Source organism: Drosophila bipectinata, chromosome 2R, assembly GCF_030179905.1.
Source record: "Drosophila bipectinata strain 14024-0381.07 chromosome 2R, DbipHiC1v2, whole genome shotgun sequence".
Taxonomy (NCBI): Eukaryota; Metazoa; Arthropoda; class Insecta; order Diptera; family Drosophilidae; genus Drosophila; species Drosophila bipectinata.
The window spans coordinates 15,845,401-15,863,537 of NC_091737.1; the positions used below are offsets into that span (position 1 = coordinate 15,845,401).

At 43.3% G+C, this 18,137-nt stretch overlaps 1 protein-coding gene, 1 long non-coding RNA gene and 1 other non-coding gene across 3 annotated transcripts in view; 1 reads left to right on the forward strand and 2 right to left on the reverse strand.

Annotated features, from left to right (window-relative positions):
• Nucleotides 1-1,310: 1,310 nt before the first annotated feature.
• Nucleotides 1,311-2,758, reverse strand: LOC138926139 (uncharacterized). Its single transcript, XR_011442499.1, has 2 exons — nucleotides 1,856-2,758; nucleotides 1,311-1,798 (listed from the first exon to the last, which is right to left on the reverse strand). It is a non-coding gene; the product is annotated as an uncharacterized lncRNA (long non-coding RNA).
• Nucleotides 2,759-4,778: 2,020 nt separating this feature from the next.
• On the forward strand, nucleotides 4,779-4,851 carry TRNAF-GAA (transfer RNA phenylalanine (anticodon GAA)). The gene has a single exon. It is a non-coding gene; the product is annotated as a tRNA-Phe (tRNA).
• Nucleotides 4,852-4,903: 52 nt separating this feature from the next.
• Nucleotides 4,904-18,137, reverse strand: part of LOC108123473 (uncharacterized) — a 36,931-nt gene continuing 23,697 nt past the window's right edge. The window contains 8 exon segments of the mRNA XM_070278281.1: nucleotides 4,904-5,774; nucleotides 5,827-5,994; nucleotides 6,056-6,186; nucleotides 6,247-6,562; nucleotides 6,619-7,955; nucleotides 7,958-9,722; nucleotides 14,297-14,578; nucleotides 17,503-17,741. Of these exon segments, the coding sequence (XP_070134382.1) occupies nucleotides 5,445-5,774; nucleotides 5,827-5,994; nucleotides 6,056-6,186; nucleotides 6,247-6,562; nucleotides 6,619-7,955; nucleotides 7,958-9,722; nucleotides 14,297-14,578; nucleotides 17,503-17,741 (4,568 nt within the window). The 3' untranslated portion in view covers nucleotides 4,904-5,444.

An 18,137-nucleotide genomic window follows, 5' to 3' on the forward strand; every position in this document is an offset into this window, starting at 1 on the left:
AAATAAAGCCTCTCGGCTGGCAGCACATCAATTATATCATTTTTTTTTTGTGGGTCACAAATTTGTCACAGACTGGCAAAAAAAATTGTCTGTTTTTTTTTGGCACGCATTTGTCAAACAAAAGTGAATGGGAAACAGGTGAGTGATGGGAGGTTTCCTCCAGTTAATAATCAACCACTTGGGGATTTTTCTGAACCAAACCAAACAAAATAATAACCAGAAAGATTTCTTTGGAAAAATCATTGGAGTCGAAATCTATCTTTGAACTTTAAAGCAGTTGCCCGATTATTTTCAATAATTACAGCTCATTTTTTTCCGAATCTTCCAACGAGTTAGGCTAATAATACCCCCATTAAATAGTTAAATTTTAAGACTTGTTTGTCCCATTTTTCATATTTACTTTGCAACATCATTTCTGCCAATTCTCCTATTTTTCTTCAGAGATTATAAATGATTGAAAAACGAAAGTGTAACAAACTGCAAGCGGATATCAGTATAATACGGCTTGTCGAAATATTACGTGTGGAAAAAAATGGCAAAAAAAAAAGAGGATTTTCGGGGGCTACGAGTCACCCAACACAAAGGCTGCCGTTGCAGTTGCAGTTTAATGTTGCATGCGTCACAATCCTGACTCTTTGACCCACAATGTCTTGTCTAAACGAAAAATAGACAAAAAAAAAAAAAAAAGAAACAAACATTTTTTACAAGAAAATGCAGTTGGAACCACGCAAAGCTTTTTTTAATTTTTTTTGTTTGTCTTCTTGTGTCGACAGATTTTTGAGTCGCTAATTGAAAATTGAAATATCATATGGCCGCAATATTTCAAACGAAATTGCAGTCTCGGCAGCGATTCATTGAAAATTTTATCAGACAAATTTATGCAAGAGGCCCGGAGGTTGTGGAGAGACAACGCCTACATGCTATCCGATTTATTCAACTCGGGCGGCACTCTTGGGCTTCACACCTTGTTTTTTTTTTTTTTGTACCTGAATCGCTTTTAACTGCAAATAATTGCCGTTTATTATCGCATCTCAGAACGCGCCGAGGCGTCGCTGAGTGCTGTCGAAATGACTGACTTGGGATTACTTTAGGGTTTTGATTAATGACGCCTAGGGATCTTCAGGTAAGAGATATACCCCGAAAAATGTTTGTATGCCAAGGCAATTGCACCAGCTAAAAGCTAGGTGTTTTCTTAGTGCTTTTCAGATACACCCACTTCCGTTTAAGGCACTAAGCAGCTAGAATTTAATTAATTATTGGATGTGATTGGTTTAAAATCATACAAATATATTAAATTATTCAGACACCGATTAAAAAAAATTTAAAAATCTTTATTGCTCTCTAAAATAATAATTTTTTAAAAGTATCTTTAAACCTAAAGATACACTGCTTACAAACTGCTTGAAAGCACTGCTTGACCACAGACCACATGTGTATTGGGCGCGTTTGTAACAGTTCGTATGGTGGTGGTGCGTGCTAAGATGCGCGTTCTAACAGCGCGGTTCTACGCGAAGTCCCACGGGTTCGAATCCTCCTCTTCAGAAACAAACATTTTATTTATATTTACATTATAGACATTAAATTATTTCCTTCTGCTATTGGGCAAGAGTTGTGTTGCTAATTTTCCAAGCTTTCTAACTCTAATCAGCAAAAGGTAGATCAAATCGTTCATCCTTTCCGTTGACCGCTGCACTATGTTCCATCTTTAAGTGGGCATTGCAGTTCTGATGTGGGTGAATACATTTTTATTTTGTGATGTAAATAGTTTACTTATTAGTATTCTGTGCCCATACTTGACCTAAAATTGAAAAACCATCAAAATAAATTCGTATTTGTTGGGTCGTGACACATTTGCCTATTTTTGTTGAACAGAATTCTACTTGGGAAGTCGCCGACAACCTTCGGGCTCTTGTCGCATAAATAAAGGCCTATCGATCGCAATTGGAATTTATGGTAAGTGTAGCTCTGCGGTTGAAAGATTTCAGATGTGGCTAGAATCGATGATTGACATTGAAACAGAAACATTTATTTTATGTCCTAAAGTTTAGGTTCTAGAATGATATCTTTTTACGGGTAGGGGTACGAATTTCGGCAGCTCTTTCGGACGTTTCCTTTTCATGTTTTCGGGAACTGGAGTGGGACGTCGAACCACAGTGCGATGTACTTTCTGCCTTGGAATAGAAGGCTCCGCTATTATTACTTTGCATCTATGTTTTTTGGGAGCCCTGAGCCTATGTCGCTTATATGATACATCCATGGGTTGTTGAACCCCCTTGTTCAGGCTCCTTTTTCGATTTTTCAACAGTTCTTTAAGCCATCTTTTATCCTGGGCCATCTGGACACGCACCATTATGTTGTATTGATCCTTCAGAGATGGATTAAGATTGTGCCAGGCTTTGATGGCCTTCCTCCGGATTCTGACCTCGTTTGCATTAATATCTTGAAAACGATTTGTCGGTGTGCCACAGCCGAAAGTCCTTGTAGAACAAATCGAAGGGATTGTAACGCCTCGTTCTCCAAATCTTCCGTTTTTTCTTTTTCTCGGCAGCCTCTTCAAAGTCAGTGGTTGCACCAATTTGGTTGCACCAATCGTAGCCGGACATGATGCCTTACTGAAAATTTTGCAAACAATAATTCGAATTTAGATTTTTTTTTTAAATTTTGCATTCTATTGTTCGAAAGCCTGTCGTTATGTGACAGTCGGTGGCAAGCCTACTACTGACAATGGCTCTCAAAACCGTTTCAACTTCGCCGACCTGTCCGTTCTAAGCCACAGTAGCTCTCAAACTGTTGACTGCATTTGGCATTTGGCTAAGGCCGGGCTAAGCTGAAAGCAACTTAGCGGAGCCCAGCCAGGCAGGAAAATGACCGAAAACAATAAAGGCGCCAGCAACGATTGAGGGGCGTTGTGTGGGCCATGGGGTTCAATGCAAGGCAATACCATTTTAAGTCGGCGATCGGTGATCGGTAATCTGGGTACTTGGACTGGTCACGTCAAGTGCTTTTCCCAAAGCACAGTGGTTTTTATGGCAATAATATCCGCTATTTAGAAACGTAAAAACACCCTGATTGAGGCAATTATTATTTTACAATTCTATATTGCGGCACTTAAATATTTCGTAAAAGTTTATTTGCTGAAAAGCAGCACTAAAATAATCAACCACGGTGCCGGCTTGAACTATGGACTTGGCTGGCAGTATGACATTTGCAGTTTAGCCGCCAAGAATTTGAAATTTGCAGCGGCATTCGAGAATCTTATTTCCCATCTGGGACTCGGAGACGCTCACATATTCCGGCGTGTAATTGGCCATAGTCTTTTGGCTTTTTCGGGCCTGAGAGCAGCAGCCGGCTAATTATACCAGTGACAATAGCCCGGGCATTTTCAGATTCATTATATCGCACTGGGCTGGGTTGGTGCAACAAATTGCGAAAATAAAAGCATGAAATGTTGCTTTTGCTGCCAGCCAGCATCTTCTTCATTTGTATTTTTTTTCGCCCATTTTTTTAGTTTTTTTTTTGTTTGTGCGAAATGTCAAGCCATGGCGCAAAGGCTTCAGTATAAATGCAACAGCCAACAGCAACAACAATAGTAACTAAAGCAACAAAAAACACAGCCAACAAATGACAGCAGAAACAAGTTGAACTTTACGTTTTTCTTAACTTTAATCAAGTTTCTTAGCTGAACGCTCTCCGCAATGCATTCGCTGCCATTGTTGTTTATGGTCTTTTTTTTTTTGTTTTTAATGTAGCTTCTTTTTTTATTGAAGGTCGTTGCTGTTGCTTGCATTTTCGAATTTAAACCCAAAGGTTTTAAATTCTCTGCGCAGTTTTAAAAGAACTGGATTCCATTTTTTGGAAAAATATTACCACTAACCATACAGCATATAGACAACCCATTTCATACAACGAAAATGGACGCGAAAATTTCTTGCGACAGGCCCCAGCAGGCCCCAGAGCGGATTTCTTACGCTCTTTTACGCTCATCGTTCGTTCATCTTACGCTCATTCTCGCATTAAATGTTTTCTGTTTCTCAGTCTCTAAACGGAGCGCGATGAAGAAGGTTGGCCTGCGCTTCGGTTGATCTTTGTGTGTATGCGTGTCACACATTCACATACACGGGTGTATGTGTGCGTGCGATTTCGTTTCGAAGCCAGCGCACAAAATTTTGATTTTTCTTACTTTTCAGGCTTGCTACCCTAACCAAATTCGGGTATTCGTTATTTGATGAAATGACGAAAGAAATTATATTATTTTTTATATTATATTTTTTATTATTTCAGCATACATTTTTAATTTATTTAGGAATAAGATTGAGTGTTAGTAGTAAATGATTACTGTATATATATTTTTACGAATCATTAAAAATGAATATGAGAAAATGAGAAATGAGAAAATTTCAGAGTATATTTCAGTCGGAGTCACTTAAAACGCCGATTGCTTTTAAGTTTTTGTTGTTCTGCAAGAGGCTTGTGCATGCCTACTCTAACGATGGAATGATTTTTAGGGGAGGGTGAAGACACGAAAACAGCTGATGGAATTGTTTACCTTTTTTGTTTACAATTTTTCAGGCACTTGTTATTAATTTGGGTTATTGTGAGATTTAATTAAATTATTGTCGTCAATTTAATAATTTCCTTATATATTTTGGAACTTTAAAAAAGTCGCCGCTCGAATTTTTTACAGATATACATATATTTGTATATATATACATACATATTTACATTGGTTTTCTGATACCTCTTGCAGAACAAGAAAAACTTAAAGGAACCTTCCATCCGCCGAAATAGCTCAGTTGGGAGAGCGTTAGACTGAAGATCTAAAGGTCCCCGGTTCAATCCCGGGTTTCGGCAATTCTAATTTTTTTTTAAATTTTAATTTTTATTTATTTGTGAATTGTATTATATAATTTTTTATTTACTTGCCGTAATATAGACAATATTAGTATTATAGCAAGACGCCAGTACTTTAAATAATACAAAGTATACATGTAGTGTTTCTAGTTTTAGCTTAGTGGCTAGGATTAACTAAGAGTGCATGACTATTTATTTTTCTGGGGTCATGCATACAGGCATGTTCCCCTATTTAGAGTTCTATTAAGAAAATATATATTCTCTTTATCCGTAGATTAAGTAAAAGTGTAAGGCATCCAGATACATACGCAGATGTATGTAGTAGCTCCATTGGGTTCTCGAGAGATATCCTAACTTAGTTTAGCTACGGCTGGCTGTGGGTGCAGAAAAGTGGAAGGACTTTTGAGCCAAGCCAGCAGGCAGTACGATAAATTACAGCAGCATTACAACTACGATCCTTTACGCTATTAAGTTACAACTCAAAATCGTTCGCAAGTTACTAAAGCTAGTGCACGGATGGATCTTGATGGTCCAGTCTGGGTGGGTGGGTTTCGGATCTCAGATGTCGGATCGCGTATACCCTTGGCCCCCATTCAAAAGTCGGGATCGTAGTCGCGGGAGTAGCGCGTCCGACTCGCATGGTTGTTGTAGCTGTACATTTGGTGGGCATCGGCGAAGGCATCCGGATACTGGTGTCCGTACGCCTGTTGGTGCTGCTGCTGGGGCTGCTGGTGATGGTGGTGGGCGGGATACTGGCTGTGGTTGCTGTGGTGGTGGTGCGGGCGCTTCAGGGAGTCACCCTTCGTGGAGTAGGTCGGCTGCTGGTCATAGAAGTAGTCTCCACTGCTGTGCGGATGGCGGGTGGAGCGCCAGCTGTCGTAGATATTGGAGCTGTTGCTACCATGCATCGAGTTGGTAAACCGCTAAAAGATGGCATTTAATAGGATTTCCTTTCAATAACTTGTCAGAGCTTACCTTTGGCTTAATGGGCTGCTTGGTATCGTTCCAAGGATCATCGATATTATAGAAGTCGTCCACCCCGTAGTTGTCCACACCACCCATATGGTTCACCTTCAGTTCGTTCAGCATGTCGTTGGTCAGAGGAATGGGTGCCTTTTTGGCCCTCTTTTGACGATTAAGGAGCTGCCGAAAAGGATATCATTAGAAGGCAATAATTCAAAGAAAGGATGTCCTTTAAACATACCACTGTAACACCAAAGATGATGACAAAGACCAGGGAACCCACTCCAATCACAATCACAACAATGGCCCATTGGGGTATCAGCAGATCCTCCTCGGCCAGTTCCACATTCGTGTGGACATTCTTGGCGATGACTGTAAAGAAATCTTGCCTTAATATCATTCAGAAAAAGGATTATTATTTCCTATACGAACCACTGAAATCGGTGGCCACGGGATCGATCAGGAACTTGCCCATCTGGTAGCTGGCCGTGACTAGCTGCTCCTCCTGCGGTCCCGACACACTATCTGTTTCATTTTCCTGGGCATCCTTATCGGGCACAGCGGGTGTAGTCGGTTTGGTGAGGGCATCATGGAACAACTGCCGGATCTCCAGAGTATCCACATCCTCGTTTATGTTGGCCAGCTCCACGTAGTAGTCGACCAGGACGCTGCCCTTGCTGAAGCTGTCAATGCGCACCTTTTTGTACCAGTTGCTTAGCTGCGGGGCCTTGGAGTAGACCTCATTGAGCTGGAAACAGAGAAGAGTGTGAATGGAATTCGGAGCTCTATGTTTGGAGCACCTACCTGTGCCTCTAGCTCGTGGGCCAGATTCTTCCACTCCAGGGTGTTGTGGTCCAGTAGCTCCGGCTTCCAGGCCACGCCGTCTATGATCTTGATGGTGGCCGCCAGGTCGCAGTCCGAGGTGCAGTGACCAGGCTTGGTGGGTCGTGGCGTTGTTGTTGTGGTTGTCGTAGTCGTGGAAGTAGTGCTGCTGGTGGTGCTGCTGGTTCCGCTGGCGGTCAGTAGGTCCTCAAAGTTAATGGTCTGAGCATTGAGTTTGTCGATGGAGAGCGGGGTAGTGGGTGGCGTCGGCCATCCCGTGAACTCTGTGGTTGCCCTGGTCGGTGGACCCTTCTTGATCACCACCGGAGGCGAGGCGTTAGAATTCGGCTCGGAAGCGCCGCCCTCCTGAGAGGGATGTGGCGTGGTCAGGCGATGGGCACCGACTCGCTTGTGGAAGCCCTTCGGGAAGACCACCTTCAAGCCTCCTGCCCCTCCTCCTTCTGAGGATCCAGTTGCCTCGGTGGTGCTGGACGCTGCCGGCTTGGGTTTGCTGGTGGTTGTGGTGGTGGTGGTCGTCGAGGCTGGATGAAGCTTCTTAGCTTTGTATCCGGGTGGCAGCAGTGAAGCAGGTATCTCGTCACTGACGTCGCTGGCCTCTGGTTTCGTGGTGGCGTTCAGCTTGAATCCCGGCGGCAGCAGGTCACTCAAGTCGTCCAGCTTAATGGGAGTCACTCCCTCCGGAAGCTTGGGCTCCTCTGCCTTCTCCTTGGGGGCCTTGTAACCGGGAGGCAGGAACTTGCTTAAGTCGTCGAAGGGCACTGCCACGGGCAGATTCCTTGGTGTTGTCGAGGTGCTAGGCTGCGTTGTGGTGTTCGCCTTGTAGCCAGGCGGCAGGAACTTGGATATATCGTCTACAACGGAAATTTCGGGCTTGGGTGTGCTGGCCACCTTGTAGTCCTTGGGCAGCAGAGCCGCCAGGCTGTCGTCGAACTTCACTTCGCTGAACAGACTCTCCAAACTGGACGATGGCTTAGGGCTGATCTCCTCTGGCTTCTTGGTGGTAGTGGTGGTCGTTGTCCTTGGGGGCTTGTAGCCCTTGGGCAGGAGACCCGCTAGAGCCACATCCTGCACGGTAACCTGGCCGCTCTTGAAAGATCTACTGATGGTCGAGTTGCGTCCTGGCTTGGATTTGGGTTGCTCTACCGTGGATGGAGGTGCCTCCGTTGTGGAGGTGGTGGTGGTGATCTTGCGGTTCTTGTAGCTGGCCTTGGGCTTGAAGCCGACTGGAAGCAGACCGGCCAGTTCATCCATCTCTCCCTCGTCAAAGTGCTGGACCTTAATGGCCTTGGTGGTGCTGGGGCGGACGTCGTCCTGGGCTGGAACTTACGGATGTGGGGCACGAATTTTCCAGTGCCAGTGCCGGTTGTGGTGCTGGTGGCGGGTGTGGAGGAATCCATCTGGCTGATGATAGGATACTTTCCGGACAGCAGGCCACTAGAGAGCTCCGACTGCACTCGATCCAGTTTGTCGATGATGCTTTCCGTCGAAGCGGCTGTCGGGGGCTGGACAGATGAGCTGGCGACCTGCTCTTCGCTGCCGTCGGCGGATGGTTTCTGGGAGGGAGTTGGCTGCTGCTTGGAGTGCACCTTGCGCTCCAGCTCGGAGAGGGTCTGTTTGGTCTCCTCCTGCTCGATTCCGTCGAAGGGCAAAAAGCGTGCTCCGTTGATGCTTCGGCTGGGCTGGATGGAGGCCACAACCACATAGTTCTCGGTGGCGTTGGTTCCCTTTTCCTCTTCGTAGGGCAGAGGTGTGGTCTCGTCTTGCTTCAACTCTCCAGGAGATTGCTCTTCCTCAGGCTCCTCGTCGGTTATCGTGTTGGAACTTGGCGTGACAGGAGCCGGGAGCACTGTGGATCCGTTCACCACGCTCTTGGTGGTCACCACGGAGATGATCTCCCGCTCCTCTTCTTGCTCCGCACTGGGAGTGGAGTGCTTCGAGTCCTGGCTGTCGGCCTCGCTGGTGGTATCCTCGCTGCCCTCCTCGTCGTCGTAATCGTATTCCTCGCCATCGCTTTCTCCCCGGGATCCTTCGTCGTCGTATTCAGATTCGGATTGCTCTTCCTGCTTGGAAGAGGTTTGCTTCTCCTCCTGTTTGTCCAGTTGCTTGGCTGGAACCTGCTCCTCCTGCTGAGATGTGTTCTCTACCGATTTAAGGCCTTCGGAAGTATTTTCCAGAGGTGGCTCAGTGGTAACGGTTTGTTCCTCCACATGAGCATCCTCGGTAGACTGCAGATCCTCCTGCGGAAGCAGTGTGGTGGCCACCTCTTCTACGTTCTCTGGTTCCAAGGTGGTGGCATCTATCTCCCCGCTGGTGACCTCGGAGGCATCCGTTTGGCTTTCCTCCGTGCTGGCGGTGCTACTCTCGTGATCAATCACTGGATTCGAGGTCAGAGTGGCAGGTTCCTCGGAGTGCTCCGCTTCATTCTTCGGCACCGACAGTGGGGTAACGTTTTCCTCCTGCAGCGGCAGCTTCTCCAGGCTGGAGGATTCCGAGTGCTCGTCGGGTCCCTCGTAACTCTCCTCGTACTGCTCATCGCTGTTCTCCGCATCCTCATCCTCCTGCTCACCGTCTGGGTTCTCCTCCTCGTCCTCTTCCTCCTGCTCGGCGCTCTCGGTGGTACTGGTCGTCCGGGCAGTGGGTCGGGCGGGCAACTTTAGCCTGGCGGCGCTGTAGTTGAAGGGTTTCCTGCTGACCGTGCTCACCGGCTCGTTAACCTCGCGACTAATGACCACTGGCCGCCTGGGATTAGGCTTATTCCTGCCGAAACTGGGACGATCTGCCGGGGTGTTCTGGGTGGTGGATGTGGTGCTGGTGGTGGACTTGACCCGGCTGCTGCCGAAACGATTGTACCGCTTGCTGCTCACCTCGGCACTACTTCCCGTGGTTGTGGTGGATGAAGTTGTGGCACTGCTAGGCTGGTAGCGATTCCGCGGCCTGAAGGGCGTGGCGGCGGGAGTGACGGGAGATTCCGGCTGGGCAGAAACCGGAGCTTGGGTACGGGTGCGACTGGGGGAGAAGCCACCATTGCCAAATGGACGACTGCTGGACGTTGGGCGCTTTTCATTCTGCAAAAAAAAGAGGTTTTGGTGAATTAATAAGAGCTCACCCACTGCATTGTTACGATTACGGGATTTGGGCTTGGGGTCTGACTATTGGCAATAATCTGCTAGCCACGGCAGCTGCACCACCACCGCCGTTCACAGCCTCGACTGGCGTCATGGGAAACTGTTACAGTTTCGACATGGAGCTCGGATCATGGAGGTTGGAACATGGAACCGCAATCTCTGCGGTTCGTCTGCTCGGCTGTCAATTGTTTTGCGTGCGAACTCTTCTCAACCACCGCAGCGTCATTCAAGTGATTCTCAAATTTGTCTAAAGCGTTTTCTGCAAATTTTTCCCGACCACCCTCCTGCCCTCCTCCTCCACTGGGGTGCTCTCCTCACCCCGAAAACCGCATAATTTATGCGATCGTATTTATTTAATTTTTATGTGAAGGCAACCTCGCTGCCATCCGCTGCCATCCACCATAAGCCATCCAAGCAACTGTCAAAGTTAAGAGATACATGGAAGAATCCCTCCACAGCAGGTTGCCAAATCCATGGGGTTAGTGTTAAAACTCGGAGAGCCATGAAGATGATCGGAGATTGGCAATACTCTTGTGGACTAATGATGGAGAATGGCAAATGGGTAGCAAGCAAGGCAACTCACAAAAAAAAATAGGAAGGAAATTATAAGATGAATATATATTTTTTACCATTTTGTTAAAAGTCTACGCTTTTTTCTACTCAACCAAATTAATGGCCACTAATGAGGTTCGGTCGCCCACTAGCAATTGCTATTATGGCCGTTTAATCGTGAGGTGATTTGATATTTAAGCCCGGCATCAATCATGGCAGCACTTTCGCCCAACAAATTGCAGCAATTAACTTGAGAAATTTATGTGGCCAAGAAAACCCAAAAAAAACGGAACTAAAAAGAGATTGCTCTGCTTCCGGACTGACATTTCAATTATGAGTTCGAATGTAAATATTTGTTATTAGTCTGGTCAAAATATACGACTTGAAAGTGTGTTTAATTTAAGCAAACACTTGCTTCTTGAACTTATTTAAAAAATAAACAGAAAATTGCCGAATTTCCAAAGAGGGTCTGGTAATATGGACATGATTTATGAACGCAGTTTTGCGGCTTGGCCATAATAATGTTAAGCAAATAACAATAAAAATAAAAATGTGGAGCATAAAATGTTTACCAATCGGGTGAAAGGTAAAATATTTTTGCCAATAATTCGATTTGGCCTTTTTTTTATCTTGTTGCGGTTTTTTTTTGTGGCAAAGTAAAGCCTGGAACTGGTTCTGAAGTTCGGCTACTTGAAAATCGGAAAAAGTAATGAAAAAATACCGCCGCAAAGCATTTACTGTTTGGAAGTCACGTAAGACTCCCAAACTTCCAAAAAAAAACAGAAAAAATAGCCAAAAAACCAACTGATATTGGCCAAAATCAGAGCAGAGCCAATTGTTTTGTTAAGTTTTTGTTTTGTTATGCAATACCAAAGCGAAATTGTTTCTGGCCTGGCTTTTTGTTTTGGCCTCGAGTGCTTCTTGTTATGCCAATTGAAATTGCTTTTTTATACCCTTGCAGAGGGTATTATAATTTTGTCCAAAAGTGTGCAACGCAGTGAAGGAGACATCTCCGACCCTATAAAGTATATATATTCTTGATCAGGATCACCTCCTGAGTTGATATGAGCATGTCCGTCTGTCCGTCTGTCCGTCTGTCCGTCTGTCCGTCTGTCCGTCTGTCTGTTTCTACGCAAACTAGTCTCTCAGTTTTAAAGCTATCGTCTTGAAACTTTGCACACACCCTTCTTTCCTTTGCACGCAGTATATAAGTCGGAACGGCCCGGATCGGCCGACTATATCCTATAGCTGCCATATAACTGATTGATCGGAAATGGTATAACTTTGGTATTTTTAGAGTTAGAGAGTTCAAGTTAGAGGTGAGAGCTATTTTTGGCAAAATAATACGACATGCCAAATTTCATAAGGATCGGCCGACTATATCCTATAGCTGTCATATAACTGAACGATCGGAAATGACCCAACTTTCGTGTTTTTGAAGACAGAAAGCTGGAATTTAGTACAGACTCTATTTTTGGTCAGTTGATCCAACCTACCAAATTTCATTAGGATCGGCCGACTATATCCTATAGCTGCCATATAACTGAACGATCGGAAATGGTATTTGGTAGAAATATCAACTTTCGTATTTTTGAAGATAGAAGCTTGGGACTTTTTTTAGATTTTGTATTGTAATAAATTGGAGTATATATTCCTATTCCCATAAGGATCGGCCAACTATATCCGATGTTTGCGATATATATCCGGTTTTAACTGCAAGGGTATATAAACTTCGGCTCCGCCCGAAGTTAGCTTTCCTTTCTTGTTTTTCTGTCTTTCTGTCGCTTTTACTTTCGCTATGTGATCTGCACAAGAAAAAAAATTAGATAGCATAGACTAGATAGATAGAAATTAGGTAGCAAGCAGTGGCGGATTTAAGGAAAAAGGCCCAGAGGGTAAAATTTTTTCAGGGTACATTGAAGGGTATTTTGAAGGGGACAGCCCAGAAAATTTGACAAAAAATCTTTAAAATATTTTGTTCCCAGATTTTGATGCAGATTTATGGAGAATCGATCCACAAATCGTTTAAGGTATTCCGTTCAAGAATCGGATGAATATTTCCTAAGATATGGCCTTCGCAGTGGGTCATATGGGGCTCCCCATGCATTCTGCACATTTTGAAGGGGACAGCCCAGAAAATTTGACAAAAAATCTTAAAAATATTTTGTTTCCAGATTTTGATGCAGATTTATGAAGAATCGATCCAAAAATCGTTTAAGGTATTCCGTTCAAGAATCGGATGAATATTTCCTAAGATATGGCCTTCGCAGTGGGTCATATGGGGCTCCCCATGCATTCTGCACATTTTGAAGGGGACAGCCCAGAAAATTTGACAAAAAATCTTAAAAATATTTTGTTTCCAGATTTTGATGCAGATTTGTGGAGAATCGATCCACAAATCGTTTAAGGTATTCCGTTCAAGAATCGGATGAATATTTCCTAAGATATGGCCTTCGCAGTGGGTCATATGGGGCTCCCCATGCATTTTGCACATTTTGAAGGGGACAGGCCAGAAAATTTGACAAAAAATCTTAAAAATATTTTGTTCCCAGATTTTGATGCAGATTTATGGAGAATTGATCCACAAATCGTTTAAGGTATTCCGTTCAAGAATCGGATGAATATTTCCTAAGATATGGCCTTCGCAGTGGGTCATATGGGGCTCCCCATGCATTTTGCACATTTTGAAGGGGACAGGCCAGAAAATTTGACAAAAAATCTTAAAAATATTTTGTTCCCAGATTTTGATGCAGATTTATGGAGAATTGATCCACAAATCGTTTAAGGTATTCCGTTCAAGAATCGGATGAATATTTCTTAAGATATGGCCTACACAGTGGGTCATATGGGGCTCCCCATGCATTCTGCACATTTTGAAGGGGACAGCCCAGAAAATTTGACAAAAAATCTTAAAAATATTTTGTTCCTCGATTTTGATGCAGATTTATGAAGAATCGATCCACAAATCGTTTAAAGTATTCCGCTCAAGAATCGGATGAATATTTCCTAAGATATGGCCTACACAGTGGGTCATATGGGGCTCCCCATGCATTCTGCACATTTTGAAGAGGACAGCCCAGAAAATTTGACAAAAAATCTTTAAAATATTTTGTTTTCAGATTTTGATGCAGATTTATGGAGAATCGATCCACAAATCGTTTAAGGTGTTCCGTTCAAGAATCGGATGAATATTTCCTAAGATATGGCCTTCGCAGTGGGTCATACGGGGCTCCCCATGCATTTTGCACATTTTGAAGGGGACAGCCCAGAAAATTTGACAAAAAATCTTTAAAATATTTTGTTCCCAGATTTTGATGCAGATTTATGGAAAATCGATCCACAAATCGTTTAAGGTATTCCGTTCAAGAATCGGATGAATATTTCCTAAGATATAGCCTTCGCAGTGGGTCATATGGGGCTCCCCATGCATTTTGCACATTTTGAAGGGGACAGCCCAGAAAATTTGACAAAAAATCTTTAAAATATTTTGTTCCCAGATGTTGATGCAGATTTGTGGAAAAGAAATCGAAGGTGTAACTTTCAGCACGAGGGGCCCTGAAAGCCTTTCGTCGGGGGGGCCCAGTGGGCAAGCGCGCCTTTGCCCACCTGTTAAATCCGCCACTGGACGCAAGATATCCTAAGTTAGGATCTATTCCTAAAAGAAGTTTTTTTTGGTATTAAAATTGTTTCATTAGTGTAACTTCCATTAATGCACCACCATATCTGCACCATTATCGTTAGCATTATCTCCAAAGTTTAAAAAAAAATTTAACAACTTTAATACTAATTTAAGTGTTTTTCTTAGTATAACTATTATTAATACTAGATATAGAATGCGATAGAATGGATTTCTAACGCTATTTAATCAAGATTAAAGAACAAAAAGCAAGTATTTTTATTATTTAAATATTTTCCTTAGTGTAATTTCCATTAACACCACACATCTAGATGGATTTCCTTACCCCATTCTCATTAAAGTGGGCCAGAAATTGCGTCTGCTGGTGTGGCACATTGATGCGCTGCGTATGCGGCTGAAATCCACCGGTTAGGCTATTTCCCGATCCACCCAGACCGTTGCGTATCGCCTTGGAGCGTGTGAAGCCATTGGTCACCGATGCGGACGTTGCACCAGCTGCCAAAGATGCTGCACCCGAAGATCCAGCTGATGCCGCCGGACCCGCCCCGCCGGGCACCCCAAAGGGGCGTGGCGAGATATCGTAATAGTCCGACTGGCGATTCGGTTTCTGTGGCACAACCAAAAAAGAGGGAGAAACATCGTGATAGGATTTTAATGGTGTTATGGCAAAGCAGGTTAATTAGTTTGGGGTTTTAGTTTTTCATTTTGGGAAGGGGGTTTGTCAAATGATATAAATTGTTTGATAAATAATGAATTAGGGCTTCAAGCAGAATGGTTTTGAAATTAATACAATGTGGGAAAATGCAGTTTAAACCTTTTTGTTTGAAGATATTGGCTCTTAAGTGATTGAAATTGTGTAATTTTCTAGAAAAAGCTTTAACAGAAGAGTTTCTTAACTGACTTTGATCAGGGTCTTGAAATGATACCTCACACCCCTCATACAGAATCACAAGTGCCTTATGAGCAGGGTCTTATGGTGACAAAGTAGATAATCTAGGCCAACTTCAGGTGGGAGCTGGGGGCACTTGAATCTGACCAATAGAGATCGGTCAGACCCTTCTCAAAAACATGCTCCCCCCAACGTGTTGCAGACAATGCCATAGAGATTTTAGACAAGATTGCCAAAGATATTCAACAATGAAAATCGATTGAAAATATTTGATTGAAGTGTATCAAGGTCGTTTGAAAACTACGAGTATACATATTCAACGACTCACTAATTATCCGAAATCCGAAATCGAAATTGCTGCCAGTTTCGCCTCCAGTTCAAAAAGTACTTGTTGTTATCCATTATTATTATTGGTCTTGTATTGTTTTCTAGGTTTTTTTGTTTCTCGCCCAGTTTTGTTGAATTTTTGAAAGTGTACCATAGTGTGGCTTTTGCTTAGACTTTTGAAGCCAATAGTTGTGCTCTGTTAAGCAAATTGCATACAAAACGCGAGTTTTGTTGCTAAAAGGTGCATTTCAATGCATTTATTTTTCCGCTTCTCGCCGGCTTGCCGTCTGGGCGGAGGGAGTTTACGCATCAGAAACCCTACAATAGATAGCCCCCCCTGTGTCTGCAATTTCCCAGTTCCCCAGTGAGCCAAAGATTTTCTCTCTTTTTTGGGTAAAGAAACAATAATGCGGCTGTTGGCCAGCCTTTTGGACTTACTCTGATTAACAGTCATTAAATGGGCGGCTCCAAAAGGCCTACACAGAAAACCCCAACAAAAAGCTAGGTTTTTACTTTAAGAATTTTAAATATTACTTTTGAAGAGAAGTTCTTTTAGTAACTTCTATTAAAACTTAGTCTTTTGACTTTCTAAATCGGTTATTATATTATACCACTAATTTCTTTCAGTGCTGTGTGGGATTGGTTACTCCGATTTGCTATCCGATTGAAATTTCTCTACTCCATTGTCAACATTTGGACTGGAGCTCTTTGTGTTAGTCGGTGAAGTCGAAAGCGACTGGGGGAAATTAAAAACAAACGTTTCTAACACATTTGTCAATAATATGTATGGATAGCATAATGAAACTATGAAAGCTCCACACCACTCACGTCTCTCTGGACATGTCGTGTGGAAAGCAGTCGTGGCGCAGAAGAAGACTGGGTTATTGCACTGCCATTCGCAGACGTCATTACGACGCACTTTCCCCTTTAGACCAGCTTTAGACTCTTGGCCAGCCAATCAGCCATAATTCATACAAATCACACTCAGTCCATTGTGCTATAAGCCGATCATAAAAACCGAAATAGCAGGAGATTGGAGGGGCTCAGTAAGGCTGATGAAGGAACTATCTACTAAGGAGCCTGTGCCTTCCATCCATCAAGGCTCAGACAATTGCCACAATCACATCCTCTGGACTTGGAACAAGTTAATTGATTTTTGCCTTTGAGTCTAAAAAGAAGTCACTTTCAAGAGGAATGACTTCTGGTAATGACTTACTGAATACTCTTTAAAGAAAAAAGATTTTAATCGTCTAAAATATATCTTTTAACTTTTACCGCCTTAAGTTTCTAAGCAAAAGCCCTACTAACTTCTCCTCTATAGTCTCTATAAAGAGTATCTACATCATATACTTAGACCCTTTAGCAATTTAACTGCCACAGAGCTTAGACCTCTTGCTGTGCAGTATCTACAACCTACAGCCTCCTCCCTCCCATTTTGCTTGCCACAAAGAGCATTTCAATTAGGGCCGAAAGCTGGTGCAAGCTGGCAAAGTGCGTGCTCATCGCATTTCAGGCCAGCAATAAACAATATGATTTTACACATTTTTCAATTAAGAAACCACCTGGATTATTCGCCCGGCCTGCCCCTCTCGAGTACCTCTGAAAACATTCACGCATATTCGTTGATATGCAGAAGCCGATTCGCTTTGTTTGAGTTTAGTCAAGTGAAAGTCGAAGATATCCAAATGCAGTTCCCGTCATTTCTTTTCACGCAGTTATTTTTTCTATCCATAATTTGATTTGTTTTTTGTGGGTTTTTGGTTGGCATGCAAGCCTACGGACATTTAAAAAGCAATCTAAATGTTTTTTTTTCGGAACTTGCGTGTTAAAATATTTATAGATGAAGTTAGACAAGTTAGTGGTAGAAAGAGAAAGGCGCGAAGTACACCTTCCTGAAGTATCCTATTTGACCCTTTTTTAATTTTTGATAATTATCAAGTATCAATATTTTAATATCCTGCCTTTCGAATCACGCCAACTTCCATATTAACATCACCAGAGCCAATTGAAATTCCTTTCGGCAATTTTGGGCAACCAACTAAATAAAATTTGAAATTTCATATGTGGCATGTGGAAATCCTTTTGGTTTTTGCATTCGATTTGATTTCGTTTTTGGCGTTGATTGAGTGACTGGCGTGCCTAGAGCCAACCAACAATATAGTATAACATAAAGCCAAGAAAAGCCCCATGAAAGAGCCAAGTTAATTGCGCCTAGAGCCGAGCTGCTTGAACGCCCCCTCGCCGAATAAGGAAATGTAATGTTGAAATAATTGAATTTGAATGTTTTTTGGTGCAAAATCGAAGGAAAAACTTACCGCAAATTGGGGGGAACTGCCGCCGAACGTGCCGCCAAATGGCGTATTCACCCCGGATGGCGATTGCTTGGCGTTCTCGTTGGCTATGAAGAGGAGCTGCTCCTGGTAGGAGCCGGGAGCTGGTGAGTATGCGCCGGAACTGGCACGGAATCCACCCAGTGACTGGGGCTGCTGGCGCGGAAAGGAACCGGACGATGGCACAAATCGGTTTTGCGATGGAAAGTAGTAGCTGGAAGTATCTGAAGGTCGGAGTCGGTTATTAGTTAAGAGCGTAAATGTGTCAACAATCAATTAATTTGTACATTTAAGCGCCTCGAGCATCGCTTAGCCCTGAAACAGAGTGCGTCGCAAAAACCCAAATATCATTGCTCTTAATTGCGCCAAAAGTGTTATAAATAAATAAATAAATAAATAAAGCCTCTCGGCTGGCAGCACATCAATTATATCATTTTTTTTTTGTGGGTCACAAATTTGTCACAGACTGGCAAAAAAAATTGTCTGTTTTTTTTTGGCACGCATTTGTCAAACAAAAGTGAATGGGAAACAGGTGAGTGATGGGAGGTTTCCTCCAGTTAATAATCAACCACTTGGGGATTTTTCTGAACCAAACCAAACAAAATAATAACCAGAAAGAT